Here is a 20,877-nt window from a genome sequence, read left to right as displayed (position 1 = left end):
AGTGGCACTGCTGCCACCTTGCGGGTAATTTTGCCAGTATATTCTCTGTTTAGTGTTTACAAGTCTAAGATTTAGTGACAAACTCCGCTAGATTGTCCCCCAGCCCGCTCCGTTAAAAAACGCAATTGACGTCTATAGACGTCTTTGGCAGTCAAAGTTTTTTTTAAAATTGACGTCTATAGACGTCAATGGCACCGAAAGAGTTAAGAATGGCTTCCTGACAGCCACCCTTCCATTGGAGACCATTTCTGATGAGGCTTGGGCCAACAGTAGATGGATCCGCTGAAGGTCTTTGCTGGATTTTTTCCTCTTTCTTAAGGACGTCACTTTCAGATATTGTTCACCTGCTGTAGATAGTTTTTTTTAGGCCTGAGACTTCTTCCTTTGTCCTCCACTTGTCTAGTTTCCTCAAACGTTTTAAGGACACACTGCACACCATACAATGATACATCTTATTTGGAAGTAACATTGTGACGCAAAATATACAGTTTTATGTCTTTCAAACTGTTATCTTTGACATTTTTTTCCAAGTTGCAACTAAAGAAATGGGAACAAATAATGTGTCTTTATGACCGCTGGAAACAAAGTTCCTTAAAATGTGTTCTTTGCTAAGTTGTCTGTTATATGTAGACACAACACTGGTTCAACCTTTGACTTTGATACCTAAAAGATGTCCCGGGGTACAATCACTGGACTGAAAATGAGTGAAAAAGCAGCCCATGTCCAAAAGAAAAGAAAGCCTGGAGAGCTATTGCTTCAGACCGCTTTAAAAGATTAGAAGAAAATCTGGCTGCTTGAAAGCAAAATATAAAGAAATGAGGGGTGGCTCAAGACTTTTGCAGGGTACACTAACTCGGCAACAAGCAACGTTTTTTATAGAAGAGTGTTTTTTTTTTCTTCCAAAATCTAGATGGCAAACCCTTCTTTTCCTCCAGCTCACTGTGTACTCACTGATAAGAACAGACACCGGCTGACTGCGAGTGCCGACGCCTGCGCTGGTCACCGCCGCCACCTCCACCTGGTACAGCACGCCGGGCATCAGGCCTCTCAGCACCGTGGTAAGCGTGTTGCCGTCCACTGTCTTGTTAATGTTGTCCCGTGTCCGGTCGTCATCACCGTTGCCTCTGCACCAAACCTGTTTGGAAACACGGGAGTCGACACTGAATTTCTGGCGCACCTTCTTTAAGGTCAAATTTTTTGGAAATCAAATCTTTTGTTAAATTTTCTTTCTTTCTTTCACTTAGAACTGTAAGACCCAACTGTAAGCACTTTTAAATCCAGGTTAAAAACATCCAGGTTAAAAACATTTCTCTTTCGGTGTGCTTATGGTTAAGTTCCTTTAAATAATTTTAAAGCATAATGCTATACATGCTCTTTTAACTGTGTGTTTTAATTTTTATTCTATTTTTTTCTCTTTAAATTGCTTGTTTTTATGCTGCTTTATGCTGTTCTTTTAAATGCCTTGTCTTTAAATGCAACATTGAGTTGCCTGTGGTATGAAATGCGCTATATAAATAAAGATGCCTTGCCTTGCCTAGAAATTGGTTTAGCACCTGCTGCAAATGCTTATCAATTCAAAACCACATCAAAGTTGAGTGCTAAGTTCGTACTGTCTCTGCATTTGAAGTCTTTTGGGTTCATCTCTGCATTCACATAGAAATAACTAATTATTTGGCTCCCTTCTAGATACTTGAGCCTTTTTTTTTTTTTCCCCAGTCGACAATCCTCCCAATAATCTCCCTATAAGTTACATCTGTCTCCGTCATGGGTGTTTAGAAGATGTTGTGTTCATATTTACTACAGCTCACGGGCCACATGTGTGAGGTGTGTTTACCCTGTACTCCTGGATGATGCCATTTTGCATCTCACTAGGCGGAGGCTCCCAGGAGACGCTGATACTGGAGGTGTTGCTTAGCTTCACTGTTGCCACTGTAACAGCTCTAGGTGGGGCACTGGGGACTGAGAGAGGTTGGGGAACGACACAAAAGCATTTTCATCAACATGCTGCGACTGTACTGAGCACGGTGAATTGGGTGTTTGTTCACGTGTATGAAAACAATCGAAAATAGTTGAAGGAAGTAAAAAAGGATGACACGTAAAGCATGAAAGCGAGTTGTAGCAGGACACGAGGAGTAAAAGTTGATGATATTTCTTTGCCAGACTCTGCCACTCAGGCGGGTCAATCTAAGGTCCATGCTGATGGCAAGAACCATCTGCTCCACTGTTTTTCATCAAGAGTTTTCATCAACCGCTTTAAACCCCAGGCTGTAAAAATCCCAGTGTGCGTTGGATGAACTTAATGAAAGTGGGGTTCAATAGAATTAATTTAAAGTGCAGAGGATAAAAAAAAGGTTACTCCAAAATATAATAACATGACTGAGATTCGTATGATGTTATCCAGGCAAATGAAGAGCCACTTTCAAGGTCCTGCAGCGTCAAAGAGGACACTGCACAGCTTTAATAAAAGCAAACTCTTTGAAGCTCCCTCTCTGATGCAGAAACATTTCACAAGGCTTCAGACATGTTACCTTCTTCTGCGGTTCGAACCAGCAACGTGCGGCTGTCCTTGCCCTGGAATTCATCGAAATAGGGACGGATCTTTATCTCATACTCCGTCCCTTTGAGCAGGCTGGTGAGGAGGGTGCTGCGCTCGGAGGGGGAGTTGATGTCCTGGAGAAGCCAGTTTCCCCCGCTGGGTCGGTAAAAGAGGCGGTAGCCCTGGATGAACTGAGACTGACGGTCGACCTGAAAGAAGGGGCAGATGGGTAAAATGAGAAAAAAATAAGCGAGTGGAGACATGAGCGATGGAAATGGAAGCGAGCGGGAAGAGAAGTTTCACACCTCTCAAACCTTAAATCGTCCTTAAAAACGTCTTTCCTGAATAAAACAAGAATTTGAGCCACTCACCGTCCAGGACACTCGGATGGAGGATGCTGTTAGTGCGACAGGGTCTTGAAGCTGGACAGCCACTTCTCCCAGCTCCCTCTGCACCTGCCTGTGGTCCACTCCCTGACCTGTAGGGCTCACATCTGACGAAAAAAAAAACCCCACACATTTTCATTTCTCCTGAGAGTGCTGCTGCCGGAGCATTAACGCACACAGCGGAGGTGAGACGAGCGAGGCGTTATCTGGTGTGAGAGGAGAGGCAGACCGACCTTGTGTCCTGACGGGCTCAGAGATGGGGCTCGGGTCACTCAGGCCGTAGGCGTTGACAGCTCGGACGATAAACAGGTAGACGGTGTTGGGAAGAAGACCCGTGATCGTGTGGGTTTCCATCTTCACCATGTCGGCTACAGTCTGCCATGTGCTACCTGCTGATTGGCTGTGATAAAAGACGATAGTTTATATTCCGAACATTCTATTAAATGTTACATTCACATTACTCCTCCATGATTTATCTAACCTTGATTTACTTTAATATTAAAAAACACATTTTCAAGTTTAGAAGTTCTACAAAATGCAACAAAAACTTTCCGTTTCTGTAATTTGTAACTTGTTCATAAAGTAACGTAAACTATCTTCAGAGGCTTCGTTGAGGAACTTTGTTGTATTTAAGAAATTCCAACAGACGAGTTTATTGAACATGCATGTTTTGGCGGTTTTTGGAGGTTTCTGCACAGGTATTAAAAGGAGGGATGCTGGACGTTTGGACAGACTGGTGATGAGGACTGGATCTGTGGTGGGCACAGAGCTGGACTCTCTGGTGTCAGTGGCAGAGAGACGGACCCTGGAGAAGGTCTCTGTCCGTCCTGGAGAACACACAACACCCACTACGCCAAACTCTGATGAGACAGAGGAGCATGTTCAGCAGCAGGCTGCTGTCTCTGAGCTGCTCCACGAACAGACTCAAGAACTCTTCATACGACTGTATAACTCTTCACTGGGTGACCAGGGAGGATCATGATTAAACCATATTTACATGCATATCAGAACTGTTTGCACATGAGCACATTGCACATTTTTTTATATATATTTTTTATACTTATATCCCATTACACTTTTATCGTAATGCGCTGCATTATTATGTTGTTACTAATTGAGTTTTTGTTTGTTGTTGATACTAATCTGTCTTCGGGCATCTATGTAGCTGCTGAATACTTTGAATTTCCCTCGGGATTAATAAAGTATCTATCTATCAATCTATCTATCTATCTATCTATCTATCTATCTATCTATCTATTACAGTATTTTTTGAGAATATGGCTAGCATAAAATTGTATTTTCTATGTTTTTAAATGCAACGAAGTTGGTCAGTGAAGACAGAGTTATGGTTTTTGCAATTTTAGAAAATGTTTACTAGAAATGGCGCTTATAGTTTGGTTGAACAAGCATCTCACAAAACCACAAAGTCTACTATAATCTTTAAATTCAGTTATTTCGATGCAACAAACTCCATTCAAAGCTACGACAAAAATCGACGTTCATCTACAACCCGTTTTTAAAGTTTTCCGATAGGCGGTCAGAGATTCTGGAGCCTTGTCAACTCAGATGCTTTAGAACTTGTGTTCGAAACATGTCTACCATCAGTTTTCTAATATAGAATTTTTTTGCTTCTGAAAATAGCTGCTGCGATGATGGCATCTGATTTGCCGCGGCCACACGTAACAACCCTCTGGGCTTTTTGGCTCCGCCTGCGTATCTCCTGTTACTGCCTGAAGTTCCTTTGACATCGTGCAAACAAACAACCATCACACCAGAGAAGCCAAAGCAATGAAATATGTTCCCTCTACAAATTCCATCTAAAATCTCGTTTAATGTTAGCAATTTTAATCTATTACACAGAATCAAATATCCTAAAGATTTCTAATTTCTAAAGTGACTTGCTGGAATTCTACATGCAGCGCAGCACAAAGTACAGTACTTTGCTTCTGAATGCATTATATTAGGAGGCAGAATGAACAAGAAGATCTCACTTAAATACTGTGCGAGTGCTTATATTCAGTATCAGTGACAACATGCAAAACGCCTGCGTGTTTCCTCTCATACTGTGTTCAGAAGTGATTCGCTCTGCAGCTACACAGTTAATCAATGCATGGGAAGATCTCCAGGCAATGGAGGGATCTATTTTTGTCCTGCAGGATTATTACTCATCCGATAAACAATAGGAGACTTGACCAAAGTTTTGATGCAGACAGGTTTGTGCTCCCTGGAATATCTCCTAATATCTCCCATGTGCTTTTCTCCCCCCTTCCTCTGAGAATTCATTGTCACCTTGGTCGAGTTGGTTATTTTAGATTGTCTTGCGTTGAACTAGCGTCACAGCTGAACTGGAACAATTGCAACAAGCTAAATGACTCATGAATGCACATGTTGTTTGCGTGTCAGTGCAAGCTGTTCTGTGAATATGTGACGCTTAAGCGTTCACGTAGTCACACGAGGACCCAACGAATGGTGTCTCACCAGGAAAATAATGGGATTTTGTGCATGCATCGAATAAACGTTATTTCACTTTGCACGCACATAACCTCACAGTCACACAAACTTGCTGTTCTCCTGCAAACGTACCTTCGCACCTCAGGGAAGGAAATTGTATTGCAAACATCCCGGTGGTTCCCTCCATCTGCTTTATAAATAATCAGTTTGCATTATTTTCGAAACATTCAGTTGTTACCATGGGTCACACTGGACATCTGGGTCTTATTAAACTCCGCTGATTTTCCCCTCTCTATCCAGTTGGAAAGGCATGTTTTCTCTGCTTGGGTCCACTCAGGTTCAGACGAAGACGAGTCAAGACAATTTGGACTTTAAGATTTAATCACTGAAATCTCAATGACTGTGTCTGTGTGAACCAGCAAAGATGTGTTTTATCGTGGCGAGGTGGCTAAAGGTCATCCATTCAAGTTCTTCACCGTTTTTTTAAGATCTAGTTCTAATGAACAAATGTTATTTTTGGAATGTTTGAGAAAAGGAGTTTCCTTCCTGGCACCATTCCTGAAATTAAACCATTTTTTATATTCTGACATGACCAATCGCCTCAACAGTAAAGGTCTCGAAATGCAAGCATGAGAACACGTCCATCACGGCTCGATAACGAAAGGGAGCAAACGGCTGCAGAGGAGCGACGCTCACCTGAATGCCTCGATGATGTAGGAGGTGACGGCGGCTCCGCCCTCGTGTGCGTTCGGTTGCCAGGTCAACGAGACGCTGTTCTTCGACACATCTGTGACTATGGGTTTGTGCGGCGGACCCGGCAGCTGGAAGGGCTCGGTGGCTTGAGCTACGGACGAGTCCGCGCTCTCTGGGCGGTGAGGAAATGGGGAAAAAGAACACTTTTAATAATAATCACTCATAATCCCTCTCATGTAGACTGAACATTTGCTTCAGGGTTGCTGCCCCGTGACTTCCAAACGACAAACATAACTCACATCAAACCACTAGAGCTTACATTCTAAACACCAAGAGCCAAATAACTAGGGATGGGAATCGAAAACCGGTTCTTGTTGAGAACCGGTTCCCAGTGTTTGAATTCCTTGGAATCGTTTGGCGATTTTGCAAACAATTCCCTTATCGATTCTAGTGGGCGCGAATGACGTCACCACGCAACGTTGCGTGGCGAGTCCAGCGCACCCAACAGTCAACAGTAAACATGGCGCCCAAGCGGTACAAACGCTCGAAAGTTTGGTTACACAACCCTAAAAAAGACGACAACAGGGCAACTTGCAAAGTGAATATTTCACCAAAAGGAGGAAATACTACCAACATGCAATAACTATGAATGAATGTTTAACGTCGGTGAATCTGAACCCAGCAACGTTAGCAACGTTAGCAACGTTAGCATGTCCTCGGCTAACACTGCAGGTCACTAACTAACTAACAAACACTGCTTATCATGTTAGCGACATTTGCCTCATTGTAAAACCTGCTATTAGTAACGGTTAAGGTTAAATGAATGCCTTCTCAGGCATTACATTTAGATGAAATCATGAGAGACAGAGCCTGACTGGCTCAGAGCCAGAGGCTGGTGGTACTACCCCCAGTTCACGTCTACCTCCAGCTTCTCCTTTCACCAGAGCAGGGAAGAGTTAAATTACCCAGGCCATGATAGACCAATGTGGACCTCACCGCTGTTGGGTTTGTGAGGTCATGACTCGTGTTACTTCTAAACTAAACAAAGTTGATGCTAATCGACCGGTTTGTTGTCCTTTTTCTCCAAATGAGAATCGATAAGGGAACTGATAAAGAACCCAATCGTTAAGCAGAATCGAAGATGGAATTGGAATCGTAAAAATCTTATCAATTCCCATCCCTACAAATAACGGACTTAAGTCTTATCACAGCAGTGTGTTAAGTTTCTATTCCTTTATTTGATGCTTCGATGCTGTAATATTTTATGTCCTTATCCCAAAAGGGTTGGTGCTGAAAAGAAAAATGGCCTCCCAAAGCAGTTCGACTGAGCTGCTGACAGCTTCTCATAGTTGCAGCTCCACTGTGTGCATTAGCATGAGATTTATATGAGCAGTCCGCTCAGTTTAGGCCTCAGGACCAGCAGGGGTTAAGTGATTTCATTCTACTTAGCTGTTCATTTAATTTGCACAAATAAAAAACAATAAAAAAGAGTAACTGCATACAATCTATGACGGATAAATTCACTGATGTTCAACAAACCTCAAAGTTTTCCAGGAGTGAAATTCGGGACTGCTGCTTTTACACAGCTCTTTGCAGCTATCCAGGTGTTTGCTTTTTAATCATATTGAATATTTCTGTGTTTCTATCTGCCGCCTCTTTAGACAGCTGCCATTTGCATGGATTTAAATCACAGGGAGATAATTACCTTTGACTGTAAGCACTCCACTCCAACTCGTCTCTCCGCTGGAGCTGGAAGCCAGGCAGGTGTAAACTCCAGAGTCCGTTTCCTGGCAACCGTAGAAATGTGTACCATTAGTTTGGCGTCCGTGTGTGTGCGAGAGCGCGACACTATGCTAATGCATCCATTACAAGTTATTGAGACTAAATGTCATATCTCTCAAAGCAGAATGTTTGTGCTCAGAATGCTGAACGGGGGGGGGGGGGGGGGGGGGGGGGGGCAGAGAGCTGTTAACAAAGCAAACGCAGGTGACTTAACCTCCACATCCATTTCGCATTAAAGTAAATGTGGCTTTTTTCTTTTCCATCAGCTTGTAGTTTCCACCAGTGCCAACATGTTTAGCTAAACTGGCTGTTTAAAACGTGGATCCGCAACTCGACGAAGAGCCTTCATCTTTTGTTTCTCTGTTCTGTTTGCTTCTGTTTTGTCTAATTACAGAATCATGTTTGGTTCATGGAAGCTATGCAGTTATGCAGCCATGGAACCCACAGACCTCGTCAATGCAAGTATCTAATAAGGAAACTTTCTAAGGAAACTTATTGTTGACAGTAGAGGCACATTTAGTCATGCATGGACAGATACAATAACAGGAGGATGGAAATGTTCGTCTTGATGGGTGAATTGTAAAGAGACATCAACGATAAATATAATTAATTTATCTAATTCATTTTCTCAACGGTCAGCCCTCAGCAAACCAGCTGTACTAATCATTACATAAATGACATAATCTCAGTCGTCCTATTTGAAGTCAAAGCTAAAGTCGAGCTGTGGGCTTTTATGTTCATCGTCTGATTCCTACACAGCAGAGGAGGAGAGCAGGAGGAAGGATCAAAGAACAGAATTTTAATGACCAGCGAGAGGTCTGGAAAAGAGGTCTAGAGGCTCCATTTTTTTATATTTTTTTCCCTGCTCAACATCTACTTAGCATTCTGGACAGGCCATGTGCAGACGTAATTAAGAGGTGTGTGATAAATGTGCTTCGGCGGGTGTGTGTGTGCACAAGTGAATACCGGCTATTAAATTTTTGGGGAGGCAAGCCAAAAGCTAGACGGGCTGTGAAATTGCTTACAACGGAGGGAGATGTTGGGGGTCTCTACGCTGGGGAAATCTCTCAGCGTGACAACGAGGTAGCAACAATTCACAGGAGCAGCGCCTCTGAACATGTTTCTGTCGGATTCTTCTGTTGCTCCTAGGTTTTTTTCCATTCATTTTTCTGTCTTTAAATAAAACATTCACAGTTTGAAATCAAAATCCTCCCTAAAAACTTGAAGAATGATGATGTTCAGTAGCAATAAATGGGCATATAGCAGAAGGGTAAGCAGCCGGTCAAATGTATTGGCACTATGAAGGAATATTTTTGATGAATTGACACTTTCATTTTTGCACGCTGTACACTGCCGACTGAAATAGGAGGTGGAAGCAGAATTGAAAAATCCAGGAATCGGACAAGTTGAGCAAATTAAACAGAGCTATGTTACATCCCTCACTTTCATGATGTCGCACTGATCAGCAGCTGATTGCAAAGCCGTGGAAAAAAAAAGTTACGCAATGCAGTGCCGTCCCGCTGGGAGATGCATTAGCAAGTAAGACACTCACTCACTTTCATCTCTGGTTAATTACATTCCAACGGGAATGCTGTGCAAAATGATAGTAAAATACATACAGTACTACCACTTTAAAGGCCTGCAGTCCCTCATATCCTTAAAACATTTGTGGAGAATCTTAGTGCACCATAGAAGGCAGAAGTGAGTTAAAACAAGAGGAAAGGAGGAGAGGAGAGGAGGAAAAGAAAAAGATGGTGAATATTCAGAAAAATTAAGGCCGCAAATGTTTTGGACAGACTGTAGGCTGAATTTACAGTTGCATGGTGAGGGCAAAACACTGTTTGCAGTTAATGATAATGCAACAAATACCGTCCTTCTGGTGTGTCCTGTGTGACATTTTGATTCGTTTTTTGTTTTTTTTATCCGTCTTGCTGCGAGACGTTTCGCTCCTCTGTAGTTCATCGGTTTGCAAGCAGACCCACAATTCCAATTCAAACACAATAACTTCACTTATTCACTTCTTCCGTGAATCCAGCCCATTTTCCTCCCACTGAAAACCTGATACATTATGCAGGACGTGTGCCCAGCAGAACATATCATGACTAATGACTCTCTGATCGCAGCGCACAAGCTCAGCCATTCTCCAGTCCCGCAGCTGAGGATCGGCTCATCAGTAACGCTGACAGAGGAATTACTCAGGACTAAATGGGTTGTCAAAGTGTCCTGCAGGACGCGGGGCAGGTGACTCTCCTTCCCGTACAACATCCCTCGCTGCTCCGCCTCTTTCGCTGTAGGTCCTGATCTTGAGTTGACCTGTGGGCTGGATGATGGTGCGTATGTCTGAAAGATCCCCAGATGGTACCGTTTGATCAGTGGATGGGGGCGGGGGGAGATAAACAGCCGGGGCACCTGACTATTAATCAAGGACAGCAGCTCTGGGCACTGTACGAAACAGATTGCTGGGAAACGGAAGAGGCAACAGGAAAATAGAAAAGAAGAGGTGGGGGCAGGGCAAAAGAACTTTATTCACTTATTCTTTGATAACTAAACATTTGGGGATATTTCCGCACCACCATTTATAGAAATAACTTGTCAGTGATGCAGTTCTTAAGCATTTTTTAAGAGTAATGTGAACTTTAGTGCCTTTTCTTTACCCACCTCCTTTTAAAGTCCGACCAGCTTTTGGTTGGGTGCAGAAAGGAAATCTGATTACCTGCAGTAACACACGTATACTGGGATCTAAAGTCAACATGTGAACTCGATTTCCTGCTTTTAACCTGATCGCTGCCTGTTAATCTGTTTAGGTTTTTTTTCCCCATGTAGTCCTTCTCACCGTCCTAAGGTTTTGTTTGGCTTTATGTCTTTTTTTTTTTTTTCTAACCTTGGATCAATTGTCCCCCATCCTTTACCCATTGCCCATATCAACCGTTTAACAGCCCCATACACACATGCTCTTCCCGTCTGTCCAGGGCATCTTGGCACCACAATGGGGGTGAGCAATAGTGAGTGTCTGGCAAAGATCCCGGAGTAATGGCATCTCCTCATTGCCAGGGTGCAAGGAACAAACAGACCATCTGTCCCACTCCTGCGGCCCAGATGAAATCGACTTATTTATACTGATTATTCCAGGGTTAAATGCTTTGTGAATGCTGATTTCATTGTTTTCCATCTTTTGTAGTGAATGGTTTTCATGCTCTCTTTTGATTATGATCACATTTGTGACTCATGCCTTTTGTCAATGGGACAATTGGTAAACTAATTCACAATTACCATTTGATATCAACCAATGGGAGGTAATCCTAAAGAGTTCACTGTGTATGAAGTTTCATTTTAATATATTTCCATAATTTGGCAACTGAAAGTCAGCATACTGTAATAACGCCTTTTAAAGAGGTACCTAGGGAAAAACTGTGATGGCTGTTTAATAACAGACTGCATCCATTTACCCAGTCTGCATATGTTTTGTAGAACAGGACGATGCTTAGGACTGTGGGACTAATGGGAATGTGTGGGGTGTGCCAGAGCTGTGCCTTGTCCCCACTTCTGTTCTTAGTCCTCATGAAAAATGTGCTGGAGTTTACCCAGATCAATGACCTCGACCCTGCATCTTTATTTTTGCAGACCGTGTGACCCTGGCGGCCTCGTCGAGCTTTGTCCTTCCACATGGACACAGTTTGTAGCCAAGTGGGAAGCAAGTGGGATGAGGATCATGCTGCCACCCCATGTGAAGAAGTTAAAGCAGACCTGGGCATTTTACGGCCCGCGGGCCAGAAACGGCACTTTGCCCGTCCCTGTCCGGCCCGCGCCCCCCTGCCCCCTCCAGTCAAAAATAAAAACGGATTTTGGTGTGCATGCGATGCAGCTGTCTTTTATTTTGAAAGGGCCTGACGCATTGTTTATGAATGCACGCATAAGTGACAGGTGATGCTAGCATCCGAATCCCTGATCCACACAAAATGTCTTTTCACGGTAAAAAAAGAAAAGTTGATTCAGAATGCCGCGTTTTCAACAAGGCATGGACAGCGAAATATTTGTTTACAGAGGTAAAAGGTAAAGCTGTGTGTTTAGTTTGTGGTGTGTCAGTGGCTGTGTTAAAGGAGTATAATATCCACCGTCACTACGTGACTAAAAACGGGGAGAAGTACAATAACTTTTCAGAAAAAAGAGTGCGCAGCTGAGTCCTCTGTGTTGTTCGCCAAGCTGCAATCTCAACAAACACTTTTTACAAAACGTTTGCCATCCAGAGGTGCTGCAGTCAAGACAAGTTTTGTTATTTCGCACAAGATTGCTAGAAAGAGCAAACCCTTCTCTGATGGAGAGTTTATTAAGGAGTGTTTGGTGGACTCGTCTGTGCTAAAATGTCCCGAGAAAAAAGACGCTTTTGAGAACGTCTCCCTCTCCCGCCGCACCGTAACGAGGAGGATTGAGGACATCGCGAAGAACCTGCTGCTACAACTGAAAGACAGCGTGAATGACTTTGAGTACTTTTCCCTGGCTTTGGATGAGAGCTGTGATATACGGGGCACTGCCCAGCTGCTCATCTTCATGTGCGGGATCAATGCAGACTTCAGAATCACAGAGGAGCTGGCAGACATGCGGTCAATGAAAGGGACAACAACGGGGAGTGATCTCTTAGCTGAGGTAAATGCATGTCTCGAAAGCTTGGGGCTGAAATGGGACAAACTGGTGGGCGTGACAACAGATGGGTGTCCAAATCTCACAGGAAAAAAAGTTGGTCTGTTAAAGCGAATCCAGGACAAAGTGGCAGAAATGAACTTTCTTTCATTGTATTATACATCAGGAAGTGTTATGCAAGTCAGTGTTACAAGTGAATCACGTTGTTGATGTTGTAACTAAAACTGTTAACTTTATCAGATCAAGAGCACTACAGGTCCTTCATGCCTTTCCAATACTAAAAACCATTTATACAGTTGATCAGTTGTTCTACATAATACAAAACATTTCAGTTGTGAAGATATTAACAAGTTAAAAATAAAATTAAAATGTGATGACTTTGTTTGTTTATTATTAACTATTAATTTGTTAGAATTAGTATTAATTCCCACTTCAACCTAAACCACAATTTGTTCATGTTTATAAATATTTAAATATTCTTATTTATTACCAAAATAATCTGATTTAAATATTTTAATATAAAAAGAAATATAATGAGAAAACATAAGTCAATATTAAATTTGAGTCATTGCTGGTTCGGCCCTCACATTTCAGATTTTTCATGCGGCCCCCTGAAGAAATTAATTGCCCACCCCTGAGTTAAAGGAACGAGATCTCGTTTCAAATGAGCGAAGACATTAACAGGAGATCGATAGACAGACTGGAGTTATGACCAAAGTGATGTGGTATGACATAATAAAGTACCTGCCCTGTAATGGGAAGCTCTCATTTTACCAGTCGATCTAGGTTCCTATTGGGTTTCCTCCATTCCTCCAACTTTTCAGTGCAGGGTAAGGAGCTCAGCCGTGAGGCAAGGTTCACAACTTTTTTTTTTGCTTTATTGCTGCCATCAAATTCAAGACGAGCTAACATTTTTCACATAATAATAATTTTTTGCAAATCATTGCATTCTATTTTTATTCATTTTACGCAGCATCCAAACTGCTTTATCTTGGCGTAATATAATGGCAGACAATGGATAAAACTTTGTCATGCAGTTACAGCCACCGAGCCGCCGTTAATAAAGTTTCTTGCAGCTTTCCTGCTGACATATTTGACATCCGCCTGTGTAGATTCTCAGTCACGGTCATGGTGATGCTGCGCTCACATAAAGCTGGTGGGGGGGGGGGCTGTCTTTCAGCGAGTAGTTTGGTGGTTTAATCCCCAATATGTGCACATGTCGAAGTGCTCTTGGGCAAGAAACTGAACCCCACATGCCCCTGAAGTGTTTATCGATTGCATAGAAAATGCACTTCATACAGCCCCTAGAGTGCAGATATATGATAAGAAGCTGTGTCTGAGTGAATGAAAAACGCATGTAAAGCACTGTAGAACCTAGATAAAAAAATGTGCTTTATTAGCGTGGAACATTTTACCATTTACCATTTCAACAGAAATACTGGGCCTTCAGTCTTTGTTTTAGTGATGGACTCCAGTACGTCCTAACGACAGCGACAACAAAGGCTCTGAAACATCATTTTAATGAAACCAACAAATTCTACAAGAAATGTTCTTACGTCTGAAATCTAACACCATAAATACCATTTGTTTTCATGATCCAGATCAAACCACAGTCCACAGAGAACTTCAACATGATACATGACAGCTTCAGAGGCGCTCCAAAGCCCGAGCACTTCCAAGATAGTACACTCAGCCGTCAAGTCACTGCCTTTCATTATCACATGACATGAATGCAGCATAAAATGTACGATGGGCTTCTGACTCCCAGCTATTTTTGCTTCACTCCTCTCCTCTCACTCAGACTCACGCTCCTACATCTCTCCGTCTCTCTCGTGCTCACTCGTTCAGTCCTCACTTGCACTGATGTATCGAGGATTTAATTACAAGTCTCAGCGATCGTTAATCATTGAGAACCCACAATCAATTAATGCACGAGACTCTTTGAGCCTCGTCGGAGCTGCGGTGACCTCAGGTGCTGCTTCGTACCCCGGGAGGGAATTGTAGACAGAATGGATTTCATTAGCGCAGAGTCAGATGGCACTAACGACCGCTAATGGCCTTGCACGCTCATTATCATGGTGATCACACCTCACCATACCCCACCTCTCGTAAAAAAAACTCCTCATTTGAATCAGCCGTAAAATTGTCCTCTGTTTTAGTGCTTCTTACTTTCCTGGTAATTAGAACTGTTGTTTTATCACGTGGAACTCGTTTATCTTATGTAAACTGGATCCTGTATGATGTGCAAACAGAGAGAATGCAGTTTAGCTCAGAGTGTGGTGCGAGGAATGAGGGGTAGTAACAAAGATAGACTTACGGTCATTGCAGAGAGGTTGTGCATTCAGGGAAAATACAATTGACCTAAGAGGAAGACTTTTGTTCTCTCACCTGGATGTTGCTGATTTGAAAGGTGCCATTTTCCATCAAGCTAATTCGGCCATCATTTCCCAGGATCCTCTGGCCATCTTTCTCCCATTGGATGCTGGGAATGGGGTTGCCCATGACGTGGCAGTGCAGCTGAGCCGTGGAACCAGGAGCTAGCGTGTGATTGGCTGGTCCCTGGCGGATGATGGGAGGGACCCGGTCTGAAGGAGCTGCAGGGACACAGATTAGTGAGATGACCATGGGGTTAGAAAATAAAGGTCATAGTGTATTTTTCCTACTTAATTACCTCATTTAGAACACATATTCCAATATACAACCGGCCTCATTATATTTTACGACAACACAAAACAGGCGGTTGAGCAAGTTGTCCATTAACTGCAAGACGATCCCCTGCCCCCTACGCGTCGAAGTCCCCTCGAGTAAGACACTGATCCCCAAGTTGCCCCTGATGGCAGCCGAGCACCTTGCATGGTAGCTGCAAGTGTTGTGTGAGTGTGAGCTGAACACATCGAGTCCAGCTACTTCAGATTTGAAAAAGGCACTTTTCAGGGTAAGCAAACAACAACGGCAAACTTTCAGCTCTGCAAACGCTGCCAATTCGATGGAAGTCAATGAACATATTGCCGTTTATGTGGTTAAGAGGATGCTTCCAACAACTGCAGTCTCCATCTTTCTGCGAGTTCATTAATACAATCCTCACAACTTGTCAAGCTATACATTATACATACATTATAAAACCAAGTGTGAGGCCTTTTCAGTTGTACTCAACATCATTGAGAAGGTGCAGAAAAGGGATATTAGCCGTTATTAGCCCACTGAGCTTCAAGTTATACACCATTAAAGAGACTATGTGAGGAAGTGGAGCGGCCAGTGCATTCACAGGTTGTCTGATTTTATGATCAAAGTGCACCAGCAATTGCAAAGGGGTGTTTATTTTTATTAATGAAACAGTTACTTTTAACAGAAACCGGTATAATAATGAAGCTCATTACTTTTTAATGACTGTAATCCTGTAATCGAATTAGTTACTTTTACAAGTGTGGACAAGAGGGTGGTATTATTCTCAGCGAGGCAAACAAAATGGGTTAACTATTCCTCTAATTTAAAAGGAGATAACTGCGTTTTTATGACACGCCCAGTTTCTATGTTTGATTAGCTCTACATGTTTAACATGCAACCTGGTTAAAGTCATGTTACGAACGAGGTTGGGAATAGTAACTCAGTTCCAAATAGGAATTGATAAAAAAATACCAGGTACCCTGGGTTTATCAATTCCCAAGCCCACCTATAGACAGGTCCTGGAAGAATCCCTGTGCATGTTTTAGATTCCCCCAATTGATAGGCTGACCTGACCTGTGTGCACGATCACGTTGTGCATCACCTTAAAACAGCTAATCGTTTTAATAAGGAGGTTTCTTATCAATCTAAAGACTAACACTTTGAGTTTAAACATTCAGAGTATAGATATATTCAAATAGACTTTTTCACTTCCATTTTGGAAGCAAAATTAGAAAATCGATTCGAATCAATATAGATAAGATGAGCTGGAAGTGAAATCCGAATCAGAGTAAAACAATGTTAAAACAATTCCCAACCCCACTTACAAAGAAACCTGGTTGCAGTTTTAGGGGTCTTAGAAAAACCTGGTTTCCTCAGATAAGTTGTTGTAACTGGGGAAATCAGATTTTATCGTGATCGGCTTCTCATATCTGCAGCTGCAAAGAGATGTGCCAAAGTAATCCAAGGGTATTTACCTGGAGAAGACCAGGAAGTTATTACAGCCTGTAAATAATGATTATTATCAACGGAGCCAGAACATAAATCATAACTCATCTTCTATTTGCTTCAATTTCGTTCACCGGGACAGATGTGACAGCGAATGTTATTACTTATAGACGAAAATGCATGACTGATCATCGGGGTCCATCTTTGTTTATACAACAGAGTGCCGTCACCCACCTGCAGGGGTATTCGGACAACATCTTTCCCATTTCCAGTCGGGCATACACTATTTTTTTGGATGTGAGCATGTCGAATGTTTCATTGCTGATAAGTAGGTCACAGGTCACTTCATTAAAGAATAAATATCCCGGATGATGGATATACAGGCGAACAACAGACTAAAGTCCTGTATTTGATCCATGGATCGCACGGCTTCATGCTCGTCCTGCCAAGTGACATGTAAAATGTCACAACTGGAGAACATCCACTCCCAGAGGCTCTCAGGTCTACCTCTCCGTGGCCCTGCCCTACATCAACATGCAAATCAATGACATAGATTTTTCTCTGGCAAGAATATGTTTATAGAGTTGCTCTCCCATCAGAGCAATGGACCCTTCTGGCTCAATGAATATGTATTCAAGATTACATCTCAAGGTAACTATGTATGGAAGACTGAAACTGCCAAAATCAGAAATAAAAACATCACAAATATATAATTGGCTCAATAAATAAATTAATATCCCAGATATAGAGTCTGCACACGCCTATCTAATGCTCAGCTGTAGCTACAGCCTATACATTTTGCCATCAATAAACAATTGTCCCGAAGAGTTTGAATGTTTCACTTGACCCCTTCCGAGCTCGCAGTCTGTCTGACATCCTGCTGCAGCCTCAGTCATCGCCAACAAACTCTTGGTCTTATATGGCTGTGCTCCACATCTGCATGTCTATACATTCAGTCTTAGATGTAAACACTGTGCTCTGAGTGCCGCTTAGTTGCACTTAAGTGCCGGGGAAAGAACTGCAGGTCGCTCGTAACTTCTTTTGCGTGGAGGTAAGTGGCTCTCAACAAGTGCACGAATAGAACGCATTTGACATTCGCCCACAGATGTGGACCAGGCCATCATTAGTATTCTGTACTGTTAAGAGGTCTGATATCATCAGCTAACTGAAGCTGAACTGAAAATGTGAAAAGTCAACACAGGGGTTAGTGTAGATGGAGCTGAACAAAATCTCTGTTTATTAGGAGGGTTGCAGGGAGGGGAGCATATGTTAGAGCAGGGTTATTTGCATAAAACAATCAGCAGTTGTCCCTTTTGATTACATCAGATTATGCCTCCTGCTGTTTGCACATTTGTGAAGAAGGATATTTTAATTTGAGAGATTTAAGAGGGTTTGGACCAGTGCACATGTGGGCTGATTGTGAGAAGTAATCAATCTTTGTATGCGTGCGGAAATACTTTCATGAGTTTTTCCCTCCTTCCGTCCTCTTCCTTCACTTCCTTCATAGTATCTTCAGTTTTAGTTTGCAGGTTGTGTTACTCACAAAGTGTATACGCAATTATTACTGATCGATTTAAAATATTAAGACATAAATCCAAAAAAACATATTTTGGCCAGTTGTTGTGTTTTGGTGTTTTTTGTCTTTGGCCTTTGATTATTTCTTGGTTCATTGTTTTACTCTTGTGCTCTTAGTTGGCCTTTTTTTGTTTAAACTTAGTTTGTTTGTTATGTAGTCTTGGGCTTTTATTACGATTTATTCATGTCAAGTCTTTATTTGTGATTTTGGTTTCTCGTGTCATTAATTTTGTTTTGCTTTCAGTCATTGTGGGTTTCATTTTCGTTCATAGTCTCAAGCTCTGGTCATTTGCACTGTGTCAATCTCAGCTGTTCTCATTCACCAATCAAGCTCCCTGGTTGTCGCTGCCGGCCTTTAAAACTCGTCGTAAGACCCATTTTTATTCTTTGGCTTTCAACCTCAGAGAGACTTTGACAGTATTTGTTTTAATTGGTTTGACAGATCCTCGTCGTTTCATCCATGGTTTGTGCTTCGTGTTTCTTTGTGTTCCTGTCTGGTTTGATTATTTCTTGGGTTTTTCTTTTCTCACAGTTTAGCTTGATGGTTTTTTTTCCGGCTTCGGCGTGCCTCTTGTTATAGTTTTAAACAAATCAAGTTCAGTTAACCCTCAACCTCCTGTCGTCCATCCGTGCCTGCATTTGGATCCTTTCACCTTCACCCACACTTAATTTCTGGTTCTGCTCGAGGCTCCCTCCTGTTAAAAGGGAATTTTCCTCTCCACTGTTACCCGGTGCCCCATGTATGCTAATGACAGGCAAGGAATTTAATTAAAGTCTTGATATAATCCACTGGTTTTTTATAAATTGGCATTATATAAATATAATTAGAACAAATTGGAGTGTTTCTAATTGGACTTGCACTTACAATTTCTTCAAAGTGGCTTGAAATGACTTATGTTGTGAATTTGGACGTAGATCTGATGAAGTTAGCCTTTCTAAGGATTCTTTCCTCGGTGTGAATTAAAACAGGTTGCACAAACTGCAGCCTTTCAGGACAAAGTCCATTATTTAGTTATTTAGAGTTAGCTTTCCTGACTGGGTGCACTTTGTGTAGGTGAAAAACAGGGCTGTAACCAATGTTTCTGCGACAACAAATGCAATAATGTGTGGCACTCATTTTGGACAGGAGAACAATGTGCTTGGAGATCTCATGAAGGTACATATGGGATGCTGAAGCCAGAAGCGTTTTACACTGAAAGCTAATAGTGGTTACTTAAATGTAGCCACTGTTATGCAACCATCACCACCAGCCTGTTCAGATGCTAGTGTAAAAACCTGGTGATCGTGTAAGGAGAATTATATCATGACAGAGATGGGAAACTGTGAGCTGTAAATCTTTTTTTCTTTTTATTCACAAGTCTCTCTTTCATTCCTCTCTTGATTGAACCCTTCCTCTGTAGCCTCAGCATCTCTGCCAAAGTAGGTAATGTCACTTTGCTTGTAGCATGCTGTAGCTAGCAGCACTTTGTTATACAGTGGCATTTGGCTCTGTTTTTTTGTCCTTTTTATTTCTCCAGTATTAAAATGCCAACCTTTAATGTGGTCATGCTGTAATATCCACTTTACAAACTGTAAAGTGCTGTAACAACAGCAATCGTTCGCAAACTCAGTGGCACACTGACTCAGTTCTCTACTGGTGCTTGACACCACAAATTAATATCCCTCTGATGGACGATATTTCTCCTAATCCTTGTCCTTTCCTCGTCTCTTTGAGACCTTTCAAGCTCAGAATGATATGGCTCTGGTGCGTTGTGCTGTAGTGCATTTAAAGTTTTGAGCTCTTCAGCATTAAAACTACTGTGTGGATTCATACTTCTCACAGTTAAAACTTGTTATGGCTTGGCTGCTCCCCCCTTTACTACTTTATGTCACAAAAACTACTAAAACAGCTCTAAATATTACTGTCGTGCACATATTAACATAATTATGTCTTTCTTTCATTCTTTTAACCTGCAAGTTGCACTTTCAGTTATTGAGTGAAACTGTTGGATAATATACGATGATATTTCTATCGATCGTATTCTAACAAAGAAACATTTCGCTCATCAGCATTTTAAGATAGGATTTTTTAACTCTATTTATAAGATGTTAAACTATGAAGTTAGATCTTGAGTACGTGTATAACAGATGTGAGCGAGTACAAAGGCACAACATGCATTTGAACAAAAAGCAGAAAGCAAAGTCATTAAATATGAAACCCTTCAAGCAGATTTTTCACCTCATAAATATTGCAGCTAACTTCATTACTGCATTGTCAGTGTCATTGCTGATTACTGCCCTTTCAATCTCTCTTTACTTTGGTTTTGTATTGACGTGTTACTGTTGTCTTGTGTGTTCAGACTCACCACTTTCCACCTCCAGCAGGGCTTTGGTCAGGATGCTGCCGGCCACGCTGATGGCCTGGCAGATGTAGTAGCCAGAGTCTTCAACCTGCACGTCAGCGATAGTCAGCTCACCGCTCAGCGACACTGAGAAACGACCTGACTGCGATGGCTCCGGGATGGGGAACAGCAAGATCTGGAGAAGAAAAACAATCCTGCAGATCAGTTTTTTTTATTCAACTTTTTCATCACGTACTCAAGTCGTGTGTTCATTTTTTTTTTTTTAAATCAGGCGGAGGTTTTTGCGATTGATTTAGGTTAACCTGAAGACATTTGTTGTCGTGATTTCTTTAACATACATTGAGAGCTGAAGTAGTCCTACAAACCT

At 42.1% G+C, this 20,877-nt stretch overlaps 1 protein-coding gene across 1 annotated transcript in view; it reads right to left on the bottom strand.

Moving 5' to 3' along the window:
• Positions 1 to 20,877, bottom strand: part of robo3 (roundabout, axon guidance receptor, homolog 3 (Drosophila)) — a 96,460-nt gene that overhangs the window by 12,541 nt on the left and 63,042 nt on the right. The window contains exons 8-16 of the mRNA XM_075486515.1: positions 20,514 to 20,685; positions 14,872 to 15,077; positions 7,772 to 7,853; positions 6,070 to 6,238; positions 3,156 to 3,322; positions 2,908 to 3,029; positions 2,529 to 2,745; positions 1,835 to 1,959; positions 952 to 1,135 (exon numbers count right to left, since the gene is read on the bottom strand). Coding sequence (XP_075342630.1) covers positions 952 to 1,135; positions 1,835 to 1,959; positions 2,529 to 2,745; positions 2,908 to 3,029; positions 3,156 to 3,322; positions 6,070 to 6,238; positions 7,772 to 7,853; positions 14,872 to 15,077; positions 20,514 to 20,685 — 1,444 coding nt within the window. The remainder of the gene's footprint in view (positions 1 to 951; positions 1,136 to 1,834; positions 1,960 to 2,528; positions 2,746 to 2,907; positions 3,030 to 3,155; positions 3,323 to 6,069; positions 6,239 to 7,771; positions 7,854 to 14,871; positions 15,078 to 20,513; positions 20,686 to 20,877) is intronic.

Source organism: Odontesthes bonariensis, chromosome 16 (assembly GCF_027942865.1).
Source record: "Odontesthes bonariensis isolate fOdoBon6 chromosome 16, fOdoBon6.hap1, whole genome shotgun sequence".
Classification (NCBI taxonomy): domain Eukaryota; kingdom Metazoa; phylum Chordata; class Actinopteri; order Atheriniformes; family Atherinopsidae; genus Odontesthes; species Odontesthes bonariensis.
This window is presented reverse-complemented; position numbering and strand designations above follow the sequence as displayed.